The 21,935-nt window shown below is 42.5% G+C and overlaps 1 protein-coding gene across 3 annotated transcripts in view; it reads right to left on the bottom strand.

The window, feature by feature from the left end:
- LOC110506168 (elongation factor-like GTPase 1) overlaps positions 1 to 21,901 on the bottom strand; it is a 97,514-nt gene extending 75,613 nt beyond the window's left edge. The window contains exons 1-12 of one of the 3 annotated variants that reach the window (XM_090239131.1): positions 21,845 to 21,901; positions 21,356 to 21,466; positions 21,156 to 21,223; positions 20,899 to 20,983; positions 20,635 to 20,768; positions 19,628 to 19,765; positions 19,136 to 19,374; positions 16,721 to 16,844; positions 15,031 to 15,110; positions 14,751 to 14,887; positions 14,546 to 14,668; positions 13,574 to 13,673 (exon numbers count right to left, since the gene is read on the bottom strand). In XM_090239131.1, coding sequence (XP_090095257.1) covers positions 13,574 to 13,673; positions 14,546 to 14,668; positions 14,751 to 14,887; positions 15,031 to 15,110; positions 16,721 to 16,844; positions 19,136 to 19,374; positions 19,628 to 19,765; positions 20,635 to 20,768; positions 20,899 to 20,983; positions 21,156 to 21,223; positions 21,356 to 21,446 — 1,319 coding nt within the window. In that variant the 5' untranslated portion in view covers positions 21,447 to 21,466; positions 21,845 to 21,901. Of the gene's footprint in view, positions 1 to 13,573; positions 13,674 to 14,545; positions 14,669 to 14,750; positions 14,888 to 15,030; positions 15,111 to 16,720; positions 16,845 to 19,135; positions 19,375 to 19,627; positions 19,766 to 20,634; positions 20,769 to 20,898; positions 20,984 to 21,155; positions 21,224 to 21,355; positions 21,467 to 21,658 lie in introns of all 3 variants that reach the window. The other 2 variants (XM_090239134.1, XM_090239132.1) reach the window with 2 other exon arrangements.
- Positions 21,902 to 21,935: the final 34 nt, after the last annotated feature.

Raw genomic sequence — 21,935 nt, 5'->3', positions numbered from 1 at the left:
CCCCACACACACACTCTTTCGAACAACACACATACCTGCGTGCACTGCACACACGCTCATCCCCCTCATATTCCATTTCACCCGAGATTCACTTATTTCCTCCACGTTCAACAATTCCAACCCGTTGCATTCATAAGCGTACTGCGTAGCTACATTCTTTAACAAAGCGACCACAGCAGAGCTGCCGTGTTTTTCTTGATGAGGTCAAATCAGTCGCTCATGGGCAATAATGGGAAAGCCATGCGTTGTGGTCTCTGGCCTCCGTTGCAGTGGTTATAAAGTAATGGCTTCGCAAGCTTCTCAACGTTAAAGTAGGATTCTCTCAAAACCACAAGCCTTTTAAGTGTGTTATAAGCTGGTTGTGTGTGTGTGTGTGTGTGATATATATCTGTTTTAAATATGTGGAAAATGAGACGATATTGATACTAAAGCTGTTCGTGAAACCGTCTTCATCAGCATCATACCATACTGGAAGGCTGGAACGCCTTCATCCATACTGGAACGTTTTGGATGGTTGGTTGAAGTCTGACTCTGCTTCTTAGTCTTTGCTGCACGTGCTATTGTGTTGCTGAGGTCAAAAAACGTTTGGGTCACATTTGTTTGAGAATTCTCACTTGATTAACATATTCTGCTTTCGTCCCACTTGCAGGATTCTACAGGACTTGAAAACAGAACACATTGGTTTCACTCTTTTGTTCACTGATTCATTTGTTAACTCAACAGTCTTGTTGTTCCATGATGAAACTCTTTCCAAGTTCTGTTATAGATGTTTTGCTATCTCTTATAAATAATTAAAACATACAGAACGACTGCTGCTTTGATAAAAAGAAACAGAACATCTAGGTTCCTCATACTGTTAATGAGAGAGGGATGTTTTAGTGTGTGGCTGTGTGCATGCCAGTCTGTGTATTCTGCCGAGCAACTGCACAGAGCCATTAATAAAACCCACTGACATCACCAGCCAATCAGATGTGAGGACATTTAAAACACCAGGTCAAGACTGTTTGTGGAGAGAGAGACACAGACAGATGGAGAGAGTCAGAAAGGAAGGGGCGAGAGAGGGAGAGAGAAAGAACTGGGTGTAGAGAGGTAGAAACAGAGAGGTTGCCCTCTCACTCCTACAAGCAGTCTCAGAACTACTACTGAGACCTAAATTGATGGTGGGTGCCATGGTAACAAAGCATAACCATAGCTGTGGAGGCATGTAGGAGTGTCAGCCAGGAACCCCCTGAAGCTGATTCAGAAAGAGAAACAGAGACAGAGACCACTGTGACTGACACAAAATGAAGGAAAGCTTTGACTATGTACAGACTCAGTGAACATAGCCTTGCTACTGAGAAAGGCCGCAGTAGGCAGACATGGCTCTCAAGAAGACAGGCTATGTGCACACTGCCCATAAAATGAGGTGGAAACTGAGTTGCACTTCCTAACCTCCTGCCCAATGTATGCCCATATTAGAGAGACATATTTCCCTCATATTACAGACCCACAAAGAATTCAAAAACAAATACAATTTTGATAAACTCACATTTCTATTGGGTAAAATACCAGCGTGCCATCACAGCAGCAAGATTTGTGACCTGTTGCCACAAGAAAAGGGCAACCAGTGAAGAACAAACACCATTGTAAACATAACCCATATTTCTGTTTATTCATTTCCCTTGTGTACTATCTTCACATCGTTACAACACTGTACATTTCAGATGTCATATGTTTAGGGAAATAGACACATACTGTAGTATCTAAAACAGCCAAAAGGAAATTGTTCAAAGTGTCTGCATTGAAGGCTATTCATGTAAAACACAAACATGTACCATCTGCAACAGACTACTCATAAACATATAATATACCTGATATTTGTATTGTACACTGGCCAGTATACAACACACCAAACACCCCCAGTCAAAAGTAGATCGCTATATACAATACCAGTTAAAAGTTTGGACACACCTACTCATTCCAAAAAAACAGGCTGTGTAAGGGCTTGTTGACCAAGAAGGAAAGTGATGGAGTGCTGCATCAGATGACCTGGCCTCCTCAATCACCCGACCTCAACCCAATTGAGATGGGATGAGTTGGACCGCAGAGTGAAGGAAAAGCAGCCAACGAGTGATCAGTCAGTATATGTGGGAACTCTTCAAGACTGTTGGAAAAGCATTTCAGGTGAAGCTGGTTGACAGAATGCCAAGAGTGTGTAAAGCTGTCATCAAGGCAAAGGGGGGCTACTTTGAAGAATCTAAAAAATATAATATATTTTGATTTGTTTAACAGTTTTTTGTTTACTACATGATTCCATGTGTTATTTCATAGTTGATGTCTTCATCATTATTCTACAATGTAGAAACTAGTACAAATAAAGAAAAACCCTTGAATGAGTAAGTGTGTCCAAACCTTTGACTGGTACTGTACATAGGAAATAGGTGCCATTTGGGACACAGATATAGTAGAGGCCATTGAATAAGGTATGTTTTCCTTTGCAGAGAAGGCAGATCTTAGCCCATAGGACTCTGGTCAAAAGCAGTGCACTATATAGGGAATAAGTTGCTATTTAGAAGACATCCAGGAAGATTGTAAGCCGTTGAGATGGCAAAACAGTCAGCGAAGTAAACGGAACGTGATTATGCATAGCTTTACTTATGTAGCATGTACACAAAGATCTAGGTCAGGCTGGCTCAATGGAGCTGAACTCAACTGTTCCAGTATGAACGGTCTAGGATGAAGTTTCCCCTAGATGCCAATCTATGGTCAGTTTCCCACACTAATGGATAAGGTTAGGAAAGGAAGAGGGGAAGCTGATCCTAGATCTGTCCCAAATGTGTGTCAAGAGAAACAAGACACAGATGCTGTGGTATTTGTAGTTCTTAACATTAGGGACCAGGAGTTTTCCTGATCAGGTTACAACTCTGGGCCTGTATTTAGCAAGTGTCTCAGAGTAGGAGTGCTAAAATAGGATCAGAGATACGCCTGAAGTGATATGCACAGCTTCAATGACCCATGCTAGCCACAGATATGCCTGAGGTGATACAGTATAGATAAAATAAATAAATAATAATAATCAGATGAGAGGCTATGGTATGTAGTTTCAATGGTCCTACTAGTCCATGGGTGGCCAATGATATGTCTGGGCTGACAAGGTATGGATCTGATGAGAGAAAATCTGTGGTATGTACAGTAATTGTTCCCAACTAGTCCATGGGTGGCCTGGGATTTGCCAGCAGCGTGTGTGTGCTACTGCAGCAGGTGGCAGCCATCAGGGGAAGGAAGGGGTCCTGGCTGGATCATTAGGCTGATGGTGGCCAGGCCTTTTCTACTGTAGCATACTGTGTGTGACATGGCATGCTTCATCTTCACTAACATCCTTCACTCTCCCCCTTTCTATCTCTCACTGAACTAATACAGGCTAGTTAGAAAGGAGGGAGAGAGAGAAACCTAACTAGCCTGTATTAGTTCAGTGAGAGATAGAAAGGGGGGAGAGAGAGAAACCTATCTCTCGCTGAACTAATACAGGCTAGTTAGGTCTCTCTCTCCCTCCTTTCTATCTCTCACTGAACTAATACAGGCTAGTTAGGTCTCTCTCTCCCCCCTTTCTCTCAGTGTAATGGTAGAATCAGCCATTACAGGTTGATACCGTGATAGAGGAGAGGAGGAAGTGAGTGAGTGAGTGAGTGAGTGAGTGAGTGAGTGAGTGGAGTGAGTGAGTGAGTGAGTGACAAAGAGAGCAACCTGTGGGGGTTAAGTGAATAGGGAGAGCAAAAATATTCTCTGTGTACAATGTAAAACACCAAATAATACATGCAGAGCAGAAGAAGGCCGATAACCGCTAATTATCAAAATCTAGAAAAGAGCCATTAAATTCTACAACCACCTAAAAGGAAGTGAGTCCCAAACATTCCATAACCTACAGGGAAATGAACCTGGAGAAGAGTCCCCTAAGCAAGCTGGTCCTATGTTCACAAACACACCCCACAGAGCCCCAAATCAGCAACACAATTAGACCCAACCAAATCATGAGAAATAAACAAATAATTACTTGACACATTGGAAAGAATTAACAAAAAAACAGAGCAAACTAGAATGCTATTCGGCCCTAAACAGAGAGTACACAGTGGCAGAATACCTGACCACTGTGACTGTCCCAAACTTAAGGAATGCTATGTACAGACTCAGTGAGCATAGCCCTGCTATTGAGAAAGGCCGTCGTAGGCAGACCTGGCTCTCAAGAGAAGACAGGCTATGTGCACACTGCCCAAAAAATGAGGTGGAAACTGAGCTGCACTTCCTAACCTCCTGCTCAAGTCCTTCTGTTCACCTGATTTAGAATTCCTCACAATCAAATGTTGACCGCATTATCTACCAAGAGAATTCTCTTCGATTATAATCACAGCCACATATATTCCCCCCCAAACAGACACATCGATGGACCTGAACGATCTTCATTTGACTCTATGTAAACTGGAAACCACATATCCTGAGGCTACATTCATTGTAGCTGGGGATTTTAACAAGTCTAATATGAAAACAAGACTCCCTAAATTCTATCAGCATATCGATTGTGCTACCAGGGCTGGTAAAACCCTGGATCATTGTTATTCTAACTTCCGCGACGCATATAAGGCCCTCACCCGCCCTCCTTTCGGAAAAGCTGAGCACAACTCCATTTTGTTGCTCCCTGCCCATAGACAGACTAAAACAGGAAGCTCCCGCGCTCAGGTCTGTTCAACGCTGGTCCGACCAATCTGATTCCAGGCTTCAAGATTGCTTCGATCACGTGGACTGGGATATGTTCCGCATTGCGTCAAACAACAACATTGAAGAATATGCTGATTCGGTGAGCGAGTTTATTAGCAAGTGCATCGGCGATGTTGTACCCACAGCAACTATTACAAAATTCCCAAACCAGAAACTGGATTGATGGCAGCATTCGAGCAAAACTGAAAGCGCAAATCACTGCTTTTAATCAGGGCAAGGTGACCGGAAACATGACTGAATACAAACAGTGTAGCTATTCCCCCCGCAAGGCAATCAAACAAGCTAAGCGTCAATATAGAGACAAAGTAGAGTCACAATTCAACGGCTCAGACACAAGAGGTATGTGGCAGGGTCTACAGTCAATCACGGATTACAAAAAGAAAACCCAGACAGACTAAACAACTTCTTTGCTCGCTTTGAGGACAATAGAGTGCCACTGACACCGCCCGCTATCAAAACCTGCGGGCTCTCCTTCACTGCAGCCGACGCGAGTAAAACATTTAAGTGTGTTAACCCTCGCAAGGCTGCAGGCCCAGACGGCATCCCCAGCCGCGTCCTCAGAGCATGCGCAGACCAGCTGGCTGGTGTGTTTACGGACATATTCAATAAATCCTTATCCCAGTCTGCTGTTCCCACATGCTTCAAGATGGCTGACATTGTTCCTGTTCCCAAGAAAGCTAAGGTAACTGAGCTAAACGACTACCAACCGTAGCACTCACTTCTGTCATCATGTCGTGCTTTGAGAGACTAGTCAAGGACCATATCAACTCCACCCTACCTGACAGCCTAGACCCACTCCAATTTGCTTACCGCCCCAATAGGTCCACAGACGACGCAATCGCAACCACACTGCCCTAACCCATCTGGACAAGAGGAATACCTACGTGAGAATGCTGTTCATTGACTACAGCTCAGCATTAAACACCATAGTACCCTCCAAACTCGTCATCAAGCTCGAGACCCTGGGTCTCGACCCCGCCCTGTGCAACTGGGTACTAGACTTCCTGACGGGCCGCCCCCAGGTGGTGAGGGTAGGTAACAACATCTCCACCCCACTGATCCTCAACACTAGGGCCCCACAAGGGTGCATTCTGAGCCCTCTCCTGTACTCCCTGTTCACCCATGACTGCGTGGCCATGCACGCCTCCAACTCAATCATCAAGTTTGCGGACGACACTACAGTGGTAGGCTCGAATACCAACAACGACGATACGGCCAACAGGGAGGAGGTGAGGGCCCTCGGAGTGGGGTGTCAGGAAAATAACCTTGCACTCAACGTCAATAAAACAAAAGGAGATGATCGTGGACTTCAGGAAAGAGTGGAGGGAGCAACACCCCATCCACATCGACGGGACAGTAGTGGAGAGGGTAGTACATTTAAGTTCCTCGCCGTACACATCACGGACAAACTGAATTGGTCCACCCACACAGACAGCGTGGTGAAGAAGGCGCAGTAGCGCCTGTTCAACCTCAGGAGACTGAAGAAATTTGGCTTGGCACCCAAAACCCTGACAAACTTTTACAGATGCACAATCGAGAGCATCCTATCGGTCTGTATCACCGCCCACAACCGTAAGGCTCTCCAGAGGGTAGTGAGGTCTGCACAACGCATCACCGGGGGCAAACTACCTGCCTTCCAGGACACCTACACCACCCGATGTCACAGGAAGGCCATAAAGATCATCAAGGACAACAACCACCCAAGCTACTGCCTGTTCACCCCACTATCATCCAGAAGGCGAGGTCAGTGCAAGTGCATCAAAGCTGGGATCGAGAGACTAAAAAACAGCTTCTATCTCAAGGCCATCAATCAGACTGTTAAACAGCCATCACTAACATTGGGTGGCTGCTGTCAACATACTGACTCAACTCCAGCCACTTTAATAACGGAATTTATGTAAAAAATGTATCACTAGCCACTTTAAACAATGCCACTTAATGTAATGTTTACATACCCTACATTACTCATCTCATATGTATATACTGTACTCGATACCATCTACTGCATCTTGCCTATGTCGTTTTGTACCATCACTCATTCATATATTTGTATGTACATATTCTTCATCCCTTTACACTTGTGTGTATAAGGTAGTTGTGGAATTGTTAGGTTAGATTACTTGTTGGTTATCACTGCATTGTCAGAACTAGAAGCACAAGCATTTCACTACACTCACATTAACATCTGCTAACCATGTGCATGTGACAAATAAAATTTGATTTGATTTGAAATGTATGACCAGATTAGAGGCACATATTTCCCTCAGATTACACAGATCCACGAAGAATTTGAAAATGGCAACCAGTGAAGCACAAACACCATTGTAAATACAACACTTATTTATGTTTATTTATTTTCCCTTTTGTACTTTAACCATTTGCACATTGTTACAACACTGTATATATACATAATATGACCGTTGTAATGTCTTTATACTTTTGGAACTTCTGTGAGTGTAATGTTTACTGTTCATTTTTATTGTTTATTACACTTTTGTATAATATCTACTTCACTTGCTTTGGCAATATTAACATGTTTCCCATGGCAATAAAGCACCTTGAATTGAATTGAGAGGAGAGATGAGGTCTGCCTGCCAAGGGGGTTTCTTTCTACTCCACAGACCTAAGGCATACAGACACTGAGGATCATACCAGGTCAGATAGAGAACAGGGAGTAATACCGACAGGATCATACCAGGTCAGATAGAGAACAGGGAGTAATACCGACAGGATCATACCAGGTCAGATGGAGAACAGGGAGTAATACCGACAGGATCATACCAGGTCAGATAGAGAACAGGGAGTAATACCGACAGGCTCAAACCAGGTTAGATAGAGAACAGGGAGTAATACCGACATGATCATACCAGGTATGGGGGGGTGTGGTATATGGCCGATATACCACGGCTAAGGGCTGTTCTTAAGCACAAGCATTGCGGAGTGCCTGGAAACAGTGCTTAGCCGTGGTATACTAGCTATATACCTTAGCCATATACCACAAACCCCCAAGGTGCCTTATTGCTATTATAAAGTGGTTACCAACGTAATTAGGGCAGTAAAAATGCATGTTTTGTCATACGTTCTGATATACCAGGGCTGTTAGACAATCAGCACTCAGGGCTCGAACGACCCAGTTAATTAAACTAAATAAACCCTTGCTCACCAAACGAATGTAATGAATCAGTAGAATGAATGCCTCAATCTAGTTGACGTCAGTAAAGTTCTTTCTCTCGGGCAGCAAAGACATTTAGGGACCGGGGAGATTTTCAGTGCAAAATCTCCAAATGACGTCAGTTTGACCGGTTTTAAGGGAATTAAAAGCTGTTTATGATAGGATTTCAGTTCAGCTTAGATGCATATTTTATGTGGTTGAAATACTATCTGCTTTTATGATGCTGATAAAGATAGCACCTTTACATACGGTCCCTAACCGCACATTCATTCTCTCAAGAATGCATAAATAAATAAATCAAATTTCTCCACTCCTGTTCCCGAGTCAAAATGTACATTTGGTAAATCATTTTACTGCAAGAAATACTTCATTTCGGTAGGAGTACATAATTAGGCTACAGACCTAGTCAGTGTCCAGATTTCAGGCGACTATCCCATTTAACCCATATATCTGAACAGTAGTGCTTTTTTTTTTTAGGATGGTTGGGTTTCGGTTATATTATAAAAAAAATATTATTCCGGTTTTGATATTTTAGCATTGTGAAATAATGACATTACAATGATTTTGTAACAGAAATTCCAAAACCAAAAATAGTGACCATTCAATTGCCAAAACATAGAAAATATCCCAATGACATGTGTCAGGTCCTCATTGGTTAGACCAGTGGTTCACAACCATTGATACTACTGTAGGATCCCTCGGGGTACATGGCCTATCAACAAGGGGTCTTTGTGTATCTAACCTAACGAAGCAGGCGTGAAAGTGTCTGTGATCTGTATATAATGTTGAGATGCTCATGTCTCCACCCTAACAAAGCAGGCGTGAAAGGGTATCGGTCCAGAGATCTGTATATAATGTTGAGATGCTCATGTCTCCACCCTAACAAAGCAGGCGTGAAAGGGTATCGGTCCAGAGATCTGTATATAATGTTGAGATGCTCATGTCTCCACCCTAACAAAGCAGGCGTGAAAGGGTATCGGTCCAGAGATCTGTATATAATGTTGAGATGCTCATGTCTCCACCCTAACAAAGCAGGCGTGAAAGTGTATCGGTCCAGAGATCTGTATATAATGTTGAGATGCTCATGTCTCCACCCTAACAAAAGCGGGAAGGCAGGAGAAAAGCTTCAGTCCATAATAAGCCCGTAGAAACAAATTGGGCTTATTTTGGACAGATTTTGGCAAGAGTGAAACCTCTCGCGTCACCTCTTCCACTCTGATCAGTCTCTGTCGGAGCCATAAAAATAAATTGATTATGGTCATTGTAGTTAATTACAACATTTCTGCACTGAACTAGGTTGAATATTTGCTTAATGAAAACTACAACTTCCTTCAGCCCAGCATCCCACATAGTTATTGACTTGATTTCTCTCCTGAATTATTTGATTTCTCTCTAGAGAAACGTTGCGTTGGGCAAAAAAAAACTAAACTAAATGAAATTCAAGTAATTGAACCGATGTCGGTCAATTAGTTGTTTAGGCGTAATAACAGAGGTAAAACAACGAATGGTCAGTTATTCGCTCAGCACTACCGGCACTGCCATCATCCTCCTTTACCACTTCCCCAAATCTTTCCCAAACTTTAGGCTAATGTTCTTTTATGGTACTTTTTGCCTCAGTGGATCGACGTTAACTTTTTCCCAAAAGCATTTGTTAACTGGCGTATATTTGGCCAGCGTACAGTTACGCCCTAAAACTTAGGCTATGCACTAACGGCAGATAAAAAAAAATATATACATGTCACAAGGATTTTTTATGTGAGTGAGCCCTGGTCAAAAGTAGGGCCCTATGTAGGGAATAGGGTGCCATTTGGTATCCCGCCAAAGCCATTTGTACAGTCACCATCCCATTATAACATGACTATTATCCAACTGTATTGTTGAGGGGGACGCTGTAATAGCTTTCAGTAGAGGACACACTATAATAGCTTCTGGAGAAGACTACACTAATTCAACATCCCAAATGGCACCCTATTCAGCGCACTACTTTTAACCAGGGCCCATAGCGCTCTGGTCAAAGTAGAGCACTATGAAGGGAATACGGTGCCATTTGGGATGTAGCCACACTCTTTTCCTGGAGCCGCACAATACAGGAGCACTTTGCATCCTGGTCATTAAGCCTGGCAGACGCTATTATGGAAACGCACACAATAAGTGCATTCAGCAAAGGAAGGTGAAACGACCACGTAACACTATCATCTTAAGTGGAACCTTCAAAATGATGTGTTAGAAGCCGCCATAGTACTACAATGTTATCACAAGTCAGACAATTGTTTCCAAAATGTGACATAATCTGTCATTCCTACAACTATCCATATCTACAACCGGTCCTGGGTTCAAATACTTCAAACATCCCTCCCAATACTTGGAGCGTTTGTTTCAGTCTGCCTGGAGTGCCACATGGATTTGCAGTTTTGGGACTTTTCTATTGGCTTATTAAGCCAGGCAAGCTTATAACTCACCCTGCCAATACATTTTCCTCAACACGTGCTTCACAGGCCACGGCCATTAAAATAACACTGGGGAGCTGCGAAAATCTGCTTCTGAGGAGCAAATGTGGTGCTGGGGTGGCTCTACTGTAGTGTAGCATCCCTTTGTGGTATTTTAATGATATCACTAGAATAGCTGTGACGTAACAAAATGTGGAAAAAGTGAAGGAGGTTTGAATACTTTCCAAATGCACTCTGTATGTGTCATTCAAGGGTTCTCTTTATTTTTACTATTTCCTACATTGTATAATAATAATGAAGACATCAAAACTAATGAAATAACACATATGGAATCATGTAGTAACCAAAAAAAGTGATAAATAAAATCAAAAATATATTTTATATTTGAGATTCTTCAAATAGCCACTCTTTGCCTTGATGACAGCTTTGGCATTCTCTCAGCCAGCTTCACCTGGAATGTTTTTCCAACAGTCTTGAAGGAGTTCCCACATATGCTGAGCACTTGTTGGCTGCTTTTTCTTCACTCTGTCGGTCGGGGAATTGTGGAGGCCAGGTCATCTGATGCAGCAGGTCATCACTCTCCTCCGTGATAAAATAGCCCTTACACAGTCTGGAGGTGTGTTGGGTCATTGTCCTGTTGAAAAACAAATGATAGTCCCACTAAGCGCAAACCAGAAGGGATGGTGAATCGCTGCAGAATGCTGTGGAAGCCATGCAGGTTAAGTGTTCTAAATAAATCACAGTGTCACCAGCAAAACACCCCCACACCATGATACCCCCTCCTCCATGCTTCACGGCGGGAAATACACATGCGGAGATCATCTGTTCACCGACACCGTGTCTCACAAAGACACAGAGGTTGGAATCAAAAATCTCTAATTTGGACTCCAGACCAAAAGACACATTCCAGCGGTCTAATGTCCATTGCTCGTGTTTCTTGGACCAAGCAAGTCTCTTCTTATTATTGGTATCCTTTAGTAATGGTTTCTTTGCAGCAATTCGACCATGAAGGCCTGATTCACACAGTCTCCTCTGAACAGTTGATGTTGAGATGTGTCTGTTACTTGAACTCTGTGAAGCATTTATTTGGGCTGCAAATTCTGAGGCTGGTAACTCTAATGAACATCCTCTGCAGCAGAGGTAACTCTGGTTCTTCCATTCCTGTGGCGGTCCTCATGAGAGCCTGTTTCATCACAGCGCTTGATGGTTTTTGCGACTGCACTTTCAAAGTTCTTGAAATGTTCCACATTGACTGACCTTCATGTCTTAAAGAAATGGACTGTCATTTCTCTTTGCTTATTTGAGCGGTTTTTGCCATAATATGGAATTGGTCTTTTACCAAATAGGGATATCTTCTGTATAACCCCCTACCTTGGCACAACACAACTGATTGGCTCAAACGAATTAAGAAGGAAAGAAATTACACAAATTAACATTTAAGAAGGCACACCTGTTAATTAAAATGCATTCCAGGGGACTACCTAATGAAGCTGGTTGAGAGAATGCCAAGAGTGTGCAAAGCTTTCATCAAGGCAGAGAGTGGCTATTTGAAGAATCTCAAATATTTAGATTTTCTTAACTTCTTTGGGGTAGGGGGCAGTATTTTCACGTCCGGATAAAAAGCATGCCCAGAGTAAACGGCCTGCTACAAAGCCATAAAAGCTAGAATATGCATATCATTAGATTTTGATAGAAAACACTGAAGTTTCTAAAACTGTTTGAATGATGTCTGTGAGTATAACAGAACTCATATGGCAGGCAAAAACCTGAGACAAAAATCCAACCAGTAAGTGGGAAATCTGAGGTTGGTCGATTTTCAACTCAGCCCCTATTGAAGATACAGTGGGATATTGGTAATGTTGCTATTCCTAAGGCTTCCACTATATGTCAACAGTCTTTAGAACCTTGTCTGATGCTTCTACTGTGAAGTGGGGCTGAAGGAGAAGTGAATGAGTAAGGTCTGCCATGAGCTGATCATGCTCTGACCATGCGCGTTCACATGAGAGGGAGCTCTGTTTCATCGCACTTCTGAAGACAATGGAATTCTCCGGTTGGAACATTATTGAAGATTTATGTTAAAAACATCCTAAAGATTGATTCAATACATCGTTTGACATGTTTCTACTGACTGTTACGGAACTTTTTGACATTTCGTCTGCTTTTTGTGAACGTGCTTCGTAACTTTGGATTTGTTTACCAAACGCGCTAACAAAAGTAACTATTTGGACATAAATGATGGATATTACCGAACAAAACAATCATTTCTTGTGGAAGTGGGAGTCCTGGGAGTGCATTTTGATGAAAATCAGCAAAAGGTAAGTAAGTGAAGATTTAATGCTATTTATGACTTTTGTTGACTGCATAATATTGTGTCTTGATTGGGCTCTGAGCGCCGACACAGAATATTGCATGGTTTGCTTTTTCCGTAAAGCTTTTTTTAAAAATCTGACACAGCAGTTGCATCAAGGAGAAGTGCATCTACAATTCCATGCATAACAGTTGTATCTTTTAGCAATGTTTATTATGAGTATTCCTGTAAATTGATGTGGCTCTCTGCAAAATCAAAGGATGTTTTGGAACTTCTGAACGTAAGGCACCAATGTAAACTCAGATTTTTGGATATAAATATGAACTTTACCGAACAAAACATACATGTATTGTGTAACATGAAGTCCTATGAGTGTCATCTGATGAAGATCATCAAAGGTTAGAGATTAATTTTATCTATATTTCTGCTTTTTGTGAATCCTCTCTTTGGCTGGAAAAATGGCAATGTTATTAAGTGTATATTTAAAATGGTGTAAAATACATGTATGTTTGAGGAATTTTAATTATGGGATTTCTATTGTTTTGAATTTGGCGCCCTGCAGTTTCACTGGCTGTTGAAGAGGTGGGACGCTACCGTCTTACGTACCCTAGAGAGGTTAACACTTTTCTGGTTACTACATGATTCCATGTGTTATTTCATAGTTTTGATGTCTTCACTATTATTCTACAATGTAGAAAATAGTCAAAATAAAGAAAAAAACACTTCAATGAGTAGGTGTGCTTTTGACCAATAATGTGTACACACACACACACACACACACACACACACAATGAAACCCATAGACAAGAGTGCCATCTAGTGTCGTTCCTACAGTCACACTCACTTTCTGTACCTCTGCATGATGTCCAGGACCAAACACACCAAACACACACTTACCTCTGTTTGTTCTGAGGCAGGGCCTTGGCGTCCACCATAAACATCTTGGACACAAACACAATGACAGGGGCTGTGTCATCACTGGAACACTGCATGAAGGCTGGGAACACACAGGACAAGGTTACTGAGCATATAGTTAGAATTAAATAAGAGAACCAAGTACCACAGTATACAGAAACCACAGCATAAACTCTGTGTAAAATATAGGATTTAACAGCTTGACTCAAAGTAAATAATATTTCATTCTTGCTTAAATGTGCCTTTTAAATGGAGGAAAGTCTCTGTTCTCAACAGAGATACTGTATTACTCCTTACCCACCCAGATACTATAGAGGTCATGAACATGTTCAAACATTGCCTCTCGTTTTAGCCCAAGCTCTAAAGGCACCTAGGACATGTTCAGTAGTGAACACCGTAACAAAAAAACGTGTTTCTTATTGGACTAATTTAGGTAGAACCCTGCCCATTTTGGCCCATTTAGCTACTGTTTGTTCCCAAGTGAAGACACCAAACAGCTTCTCTGGCAATGTATTGATATATGAATATCATTGATTATCCATTAAACAAGGTAGTCAAATCTGGAGGTACGGTGATCTGTACTACCTGAATGTATCCATTTTTCATATTTTGTTAAAAACATTTCATCTATTTCGTGCATTAAAAGCAACACTGATCTCGTTAACATGAGGTGAGAGCTGGAAAGAGACCAGCCCTGACAACTCTCCTCTCCATAGCCAGGCGGTCTGGGAAAGAAGAAAGCCTTGAACTGGGGCTGGGTGGAGGGAGGAAATGACTAGCAGGTCTGCTAAACTAAGACCTTCACAGGATACAGAAATGCCTTCGTAAAAGCAGAATATGCCAGGTGGGCTGTGGAATAGCTCACACACATCATCTTCCCCCACGCACTGAACCACCCACATACAGCAGACCAAGACAACTTTTCTGCAACTGCAGTGTGTGTGTGTGTCTCACCGGTCTTCAGTTCCTGGGTCTGCAGGGGTAGTGAGTGGAACCTGCGTGCTCCAACACTCATCAGTCTCTCTATTCTCTCAGAGGTCATGTCCAACGGACTGGGCAGCTTATCACACACCATGACTGGGGCACAGGGTTAAGGAAGCGCGCACACACACACACACACACACACACACACACACACACACACACACAGGTAGGATACACAGCACAGCCTGTGAGACGGGGAGCCACTGGCTGCAGATGGCAGAGAGGAGGACTTTTGGGTCGGAGTGACGCGAGTCTCTGGTCATCACCTTAACATCTAGTGACATCATCATCTTCTCTATCTTCTCCTTGTCTCTGAGAGGAGAGAGAGCACACGTACATCATCATTCACATCTCAAAAGCACTCCATCTTCATACACACTTCAACATTTAACAAAGGTGCTGCAAGGAACCATAACAGCATAGAGATAGAGATCACATCTTCAGAGATCCCTTACCGTCTGGTAACAACAGCGTCATATAAACTCCATATGTTGTCCAGGACGAGCTGAACAAACAGAGGCTTCTTTCCTTTGGCCTGTAGAGAGAATTACAGGAAGAGGAAGAAAGAGTGAGAAAATGGATCTTTCAGAAACAGATGGAGAATCATTGATTGGATTTATGCACTATTGTCTTCACTATGGATGCATCACAAATAGCACCCTACCCTGTATATAGTGCACTACAGACATGGTGTACTGGCGTTAATAGCTGGCTGTTCCAACAAATAGGCTGCTGTGTGGGATTATGAAAGCTCTGAAGAGGCACACACAGTGCTGTGTTTCTCACCAAGTGCACTGAGTGAACGCACGCACACACACACCAAAGTGCATAGGCGCACACAGTCATGTACGCACACACACACCAGCGCATAGGTCAACCCGTCCAGTCTCTCAGCTCCAGTACTGTAAAACGACTCGCTTTCTAAAAGTGCACCAATCCAAATATGACCCTGTGTCACCGAATGTAGAACAAGAGCTGAAATATATCATACGAAGTCAAACCTCCGTAGCACTCAAAGCAAGCATTCTATTCCCTATGGGCCCTGGACAAAGGTAGTGGACTATAGAGGGAATATGGTGCCTTCATCTCTCTGAGAGGGCTGGCTACTGGCTATACTAAAAGCTCTATTATGCACTTTCTATGGACTGAAAATCAATGGGACAGACTGAAGGTTGGACTGTGTGTGGATGAGTCTACTCTGTTCTATAGTGGAGGAAACATTATATTGATCCGTCTAATGACTGATTAGATATTTGAACAGTCTGAGAATGTGACGGTCTGTGTGTAATGCATGTTCATTATGCTAGTCTCTCCCAGAGTCCCACTGTACGACCAAATGAACACAACACATTACAAATGATCAAAATAAAGGTCCCTACTGGATGTTAATAATGAACATAAGGACAATTCAAGGGCCAACACGTAACAAACAGCACTATAACTTAGGGATATTGTGCTGCCCTCTCCGTACTGTCTACTAGCTAGCGCTGAAGGCTAACGGCTAATGCAGCCAGAAGGGTCAGAAGCTAGTGTGGTTCTGAGTGGGAGTCTGCAACAGAGTGGCTTTAGTAGTATAACGTGGAACCCATTAGCACCATACAGCTGCAACACTTAGTCCGTGGGCCTGTCCAAATACCCATACTTGTGTTTTAAATAGTACTCTGAAATGTTGAAAACTTAGTATGATTTTAATGCCAGGATGTCATACTCATTTCATCGGGAAGAATTTGCTGCACAGTATTGAGGAACAGAATGCTCCTTTCAGACCCACGTGTGTTTGACAACAGCTGATAATCAGATAAGATGACAAAAATGAACAAATGGCAGGGAACAAATTAATTGTGCATCAGATGAAGCCTCAGTATGATGAGCCTAGTATGTTGACATTTGTTGCTTACTGCATACGTTTTTACTAAACATTACATTCTTAATAGTATGTGGTATGATTAGCACACAGTATGAAGTTTTAGTAAGTAGAAGGCAGATTTTGGACACAGCTACTGTCCCAAATTCCGTATATAGTGCACTACTGTTGAGCACTGTGGGCCTTGGTCAAAAGTAGTGCATTATAAAGGGAATAAGGTGCTATTTGGGACGCAACTCTTAGCATTCATTACTGTGGTAGAACGTTAGCATTGGTCTTACGTGAGCTCCCTTCATGATCTTCTTGGCTTTAGCGTTGAGGTAGAAGTCTCCCCAGAGAGTCTTCAGGAGCACCTCAGCCCTGATGCCCATCCTCTGGCTGTGGATCTGGGCAAACTGCTGGATACTACAAGAAAACACACAAAGCTGCTAACGCTGGAAAATAACAACGACAGAAAAGCTAAACACCACAGTGATTGATTGATATTTCCTCTCCATTATGCTTCAGCCTCTTTGTTGTAGATTGTGGTTGTACAGAGGCCTTTACTGACAATAGCCTGCACTGAACATTTGAAATCTATGCCTGTTTGTAATTCTCAGTGATGTGTTTGAGTTGTCAAAACAGAGCTTTATAGACAAGAAATGAGCAATGCGTCACTTGAATGGGTGTCGGTCAACATCGCTTGTAAAACACTTGGCTTCCACTGAATAACAGTGACTTCCACTGAATAACACTGACTTCCACTGAATAACACTGACTTCCACTGAATAACACTGACTTCCACTGAATAACACTGACTTCCACTGAATAACACTGACTTCCACTGAATAACAGTGACTTCATTGGTTATTTTCATAGATCCTAGAGCCACAGCTGCCCTCAAAACAAGGTATCTATGTCCTTGTGTACACACCTGTATAAAACAGACACACTAATGACTACAATGCATAGTCTAGTCTGTCTTTAGTAGTTACTATGTGACTGCTCTGTAGCATGGGGGAGAACATTAAACACCTTGCTAGCCGAGCACTGACCTGATTTGAGGGACATAAGAATGTGCAGGCTGGCTAGGCTGAAATATCATTACATTGGGTTTGAGATGTTTTGACTGTTATGTGAACAAGAGCTAAAGTCCTCTTCCTACTCAGCTGGTTATTTAGAATTCTACATCAATTGCAGTCATGCAGAATTATACCCTCTTTTCCTTCTCTGAAAGCTAAGGCAAAAGCGCCACCTAGTGGACATTTCAACAATAACCAAATACCTGACCAACTCCCAAGACATGTATTGATGGTTCCACATACAGTGCATTTGGGAAGTTTCAGACACATAGTTTTTTTCCACATTTTGTTACGTTACAGCCTTATTCTAAAATTGATTTAAAAAATTACAATTCTCATTAATCTACACATAATACCCCATAATGTCAAAGTGACAAGAGGTTTTTAGAAATTTGTGCAAATGCATAAAACAAATAAATGTACAACCAAAATACCTTATTTATATAAGTATTCAGACCCTTAACTATGAGACTCAAAATTAAGCTCAGATGCATCGTGTAGCCAATGGTCATCCTTGAGATGTTTCTACAACTTCATTGGAGTCCAGCTGTGGTAAATTCAATTGATTGGACATGATTTGGAATGGCATACACCTGTCTATATAGTTGACAGTGCTTGTCAGAGAAAAAACCAAGCCATGTGGTCGAAGGAATTGTCTGTAGAGCGCCGAGACAGGATTGTGTCGAGGCACAGATCTGGGGAAGGTCCCCAAGAACACAGTGGTCTCCATCATACTTAAATGGAAGAAGTTTGGAACCACCAAGACTCTTCCTAGAGCTGGCCGCCCGGCCAAACTGAGTAATTGAGGAAGAAGGGACCAAGAACCCACTGGTCACTCTGACATAGCTAGATTTCATGGAGATGGGAGATCCTTCCAGATGGACAACCATCTCTGCAGCACTCCACCAATCAGGCCTTTATGGTAGAGTGACCAGACGGAAGCCACTCCACAGTAAGATGCACATGACAGCCAGCTTGGAGTTTGCCAAAAGGCACCTAAAGACTCTCAGACCATAAGAAAACAAGATTCTCTGATCTGATGTAACCAAGATTTAACTATTTGGCTTGAATGCCAAGCGTCATGTCTGGAGGAAACCTGGCACCATCCCTATGGTGAAACATGGTGGTGGCAGCATCATCATGCTGTGGGGATGTCAGGATTAAGGGAAAGATGAATGGAGCCAAGTACAGAGAGATCATTGATGAAAACCTGCTCCAGGGTGCTCAGGACCTCAGACTGGGGCGAAGGTTCAACTTCCAACAGGACAACGACCCTAATCACACAGCCATGACAACGCAGGAGTGGCTTTGGGACAAGTCTCAATGTCCTTGAGTGGCCCAGCTGCCAAATGTACTTCAACAAAGTACTGAGTAAAGGGTCTGAACACTTTTATGTAAATGCAATATATATTTTTTTTTTGCAAAATAATGCCCTTCTGAACAGACCCAAGGCTACAGACCCCCAAGACCTTTAGAAGACCAGCGTCGTATTCACTAGGAACCAAACAGGAGCAAACATGCCCAAAAGGGGAGTGACTACCTCCTGAACATGTCCAATAAGAAATGCTGGTTTTTGTTTTCAGTTGCAAAACGTTTTGCTACGGTGTGCACTAATGCATATAACCCAGGACCCACCTGAAGCCCCATCCGTCTATGGCACTGGCGAAGACCACATTCCCCTGGTCTGGAGAGAAGTAGAGCTGGGAGTCGTCCGAATCCTCTAGCCCGGCGCTCCAGTCGTACACCTGCTCTGACCCGGGACATTCAGCAGGCTTGATGTCCCCCTCCTCCTTATCTTCCTCCGCCCGCTCCTCTTTCACCGCGCGGTCCTCCAGCACTTTAGAGGTAAACAGAGAGCCTGTCACTGCATTCACCTGTGAGGAGGGAAATACACTTCTGTTTAATACACTTCTTTAATATACTTCTGTATTAAGAATCATAAACGTTCCAGAACATGTCTCTGTTATAACTGATTCCTTAACCGAAAACAGTACATTCAATTCAGTTCAGTTCGATTCAACTTACCCTCAGGGGCAATTAATTGTGTGCTACTTATATGGCAGGTATACTGTTTCTGTCTTGTGTTTTTTGATTAATCACACTTGTCTTTAGAGGTCAGGGACTCACCTGTTCTAGAATCTTCTGCAGGTGTGTGTAGGCTTCCTGAGAGGTGAGCTTCAGCTCCATGATGAGCCGGTCAATCTTGTTGATCACCAGCACAGGCCTGATGTTCTCCAGCCATGCCTGACGCAGCACTGCTTGGGTCTACGGACGGATGGGCGGACACACACACACACAGATACTCTGAGTAAATTACGAAGTCTCACGTAAACAAAGACAAAATGAAAGTGCCACGATGTTTCAGAAAGTAGAGCGACAAATATAATTCATATCACATTCCAAAACAATGACAGGGATTTTTCTGCAATTGAAATCCTTGCACAGGCCACCTAAGCCTTTTCGGGTCGCCTAAGTCCAAACAGCGTATACATGTTTTAAATATATTACATTTTTTATTATTCATTTTCAGGATGAAAAAACACCTTGTGTAAACTGAACCATCTAAAGCCAGATATAAAGTATGTAGAGATCTTTCTTCAAATAATATAATCTTTGAGAACTAACAATCATGCAAATAAAAGCTAGACAGTAAGGGAGAAAATTCCCAAAACAATGAATTAGTCTTGAAAAACACAGCAAAATGCATAGACTTGCAGGAAATTAGCTTTAAAACTGCCACATTTCTTTCAGCTCTAAGGTAAAATTAGTAGAATTGCTGGAAATTAGCTTTAAAACTGCAGAAAATACATTTCAGCTCTATCGAGAAATGTGTAGAATTTAAGGACATTTGCAAAAAATGCAAAAAGTAAAAACTCAATGGGTGAGCTTGGTGCCCCATTTCCATGAAACTATTTAATGAAACACTAATGCAGAACCAGTGGAGAACAGGTAGTTATTTATTTAACCTTTATTTAACTAGGCAAGTCAGTTAAGAACAAACTCGGGAGCCCCAAGGCTATAACCTAAGTACGTAAGTGTCCAAAATCCCACTCTTTTCACTAAATAGTGCACTACTTTTGACCAGAGCCCTAGGGTGCCATTTGGGACACAAACATTGCCTGTAATTGCCTTACCTGTGGACAAACTCCCTCCACAGCATCTACGATGACAATGGCCCCATCACATAGTCTGACGGCGGTGGACACCTCAGACGAAAAGTCCACATGGCCCGGAGAGTCAATCAAGTTTATCAGGTAGTCCTTCTCCCCTGAGACACACACACACAGGCACGCACACACACACACACACGCAAGGGTCAATTAGACGGAGACAAGTAGTCCGCCTCACAACAGGTCTCAACGTATCCAAGTCAACATGTTCCTACTGTGTTGTCTTACCAGAAGCATAGTGCAGTGAGATAGCGCTGGACTTCATCGTGATCCCTCGGATCTGCTCATCCTCCCGGCTGTCCAGGTACCTCAGCTAATACAGAAACAACATCAGAACACAGATGTATACATGACCATATCACAGATCAATGTGTAGATCAGGGACACACAACTAGATTAGTAAAAGGGCCAAATAACAAAGTCTGGCTACAGAAGTATGACAAGGATAATACCACTACAGATGATTGAGATCAAGTCATACTAACCTTTCCGGCTAAGCGACTTGATATAATGCCATTGCTGGCCACCAAGCTATCTGCCAGAGTTGTTTTGCCTGCAAAATAGATAGTGGTGGATATGAATGGAGTGTCACTACAAATGGTCATGCATGCAAACAACTGTCATCGTGACCCTGTACAGTATTATCCCGTGCAACATTCTCAATAATCAAGTCAATGGAACCTACCATGGTCCACGTGTGCCAGAATGCACAGGTTCCTGACGTTGGCTGGATTCTTCTGTAGTGCTTTGATCTTATCCAAACTGGTGTGTCCCATGTTTGACTGCTTTGGACTAGCTAATACATCAGGCGAGGAAACAAACTTTAGGAGATATCATCTAGTAATGTCACTATTACCTAGCTAGCTAGCTACTGCAATAAATACTGATCAGTGCCAGTGCACTCAACACAGCAAATTTAGTAAGACAACACACCTCCATTCTGAATGACAGCAATACAAAAGGTGCTTGATATGTAGCTGCAACTTACAGTATTTTACAATATGCTGCACTCAGCTAAAAGAAACGTGGACAACAATGTTAGCTTTGTATACAAAGTAGTATATTACTATATATATGATTCATAACCTAAAATAAATGATCATATCATATAAGAAATCTCAATATTATGCGACAAAAGTCACATAAAACACAAACGTGGACACAACTCACTCACGTTGTTTGCCCGGAACAATACGTAAAATGTTGACGCCGCTGTTTAAATGACGTAGTACGTTACGTCGTTACTAGGAAGCTCAGCGGTTGCT

The sequence above is a fragment of the Oncorhynchus mykiss genome, chromosome 6 (genome assembly GCF_057628025.1).
Source record: "Oncorhynchus mykiss isolate SJ-2025 chromosome 6, ASM5762802v1, whole genome shotgun sequence".
Lineage (NCBI taxonomy): Eukaryota > Metazoa > Chordata > Actinopteri > Salmoniformes > Salmonidae > Oncorhynchus > Oncorhynchus mykiss.
This window is presented reverse-complemented; position numbering and strand designations above follow the sequence as displayed.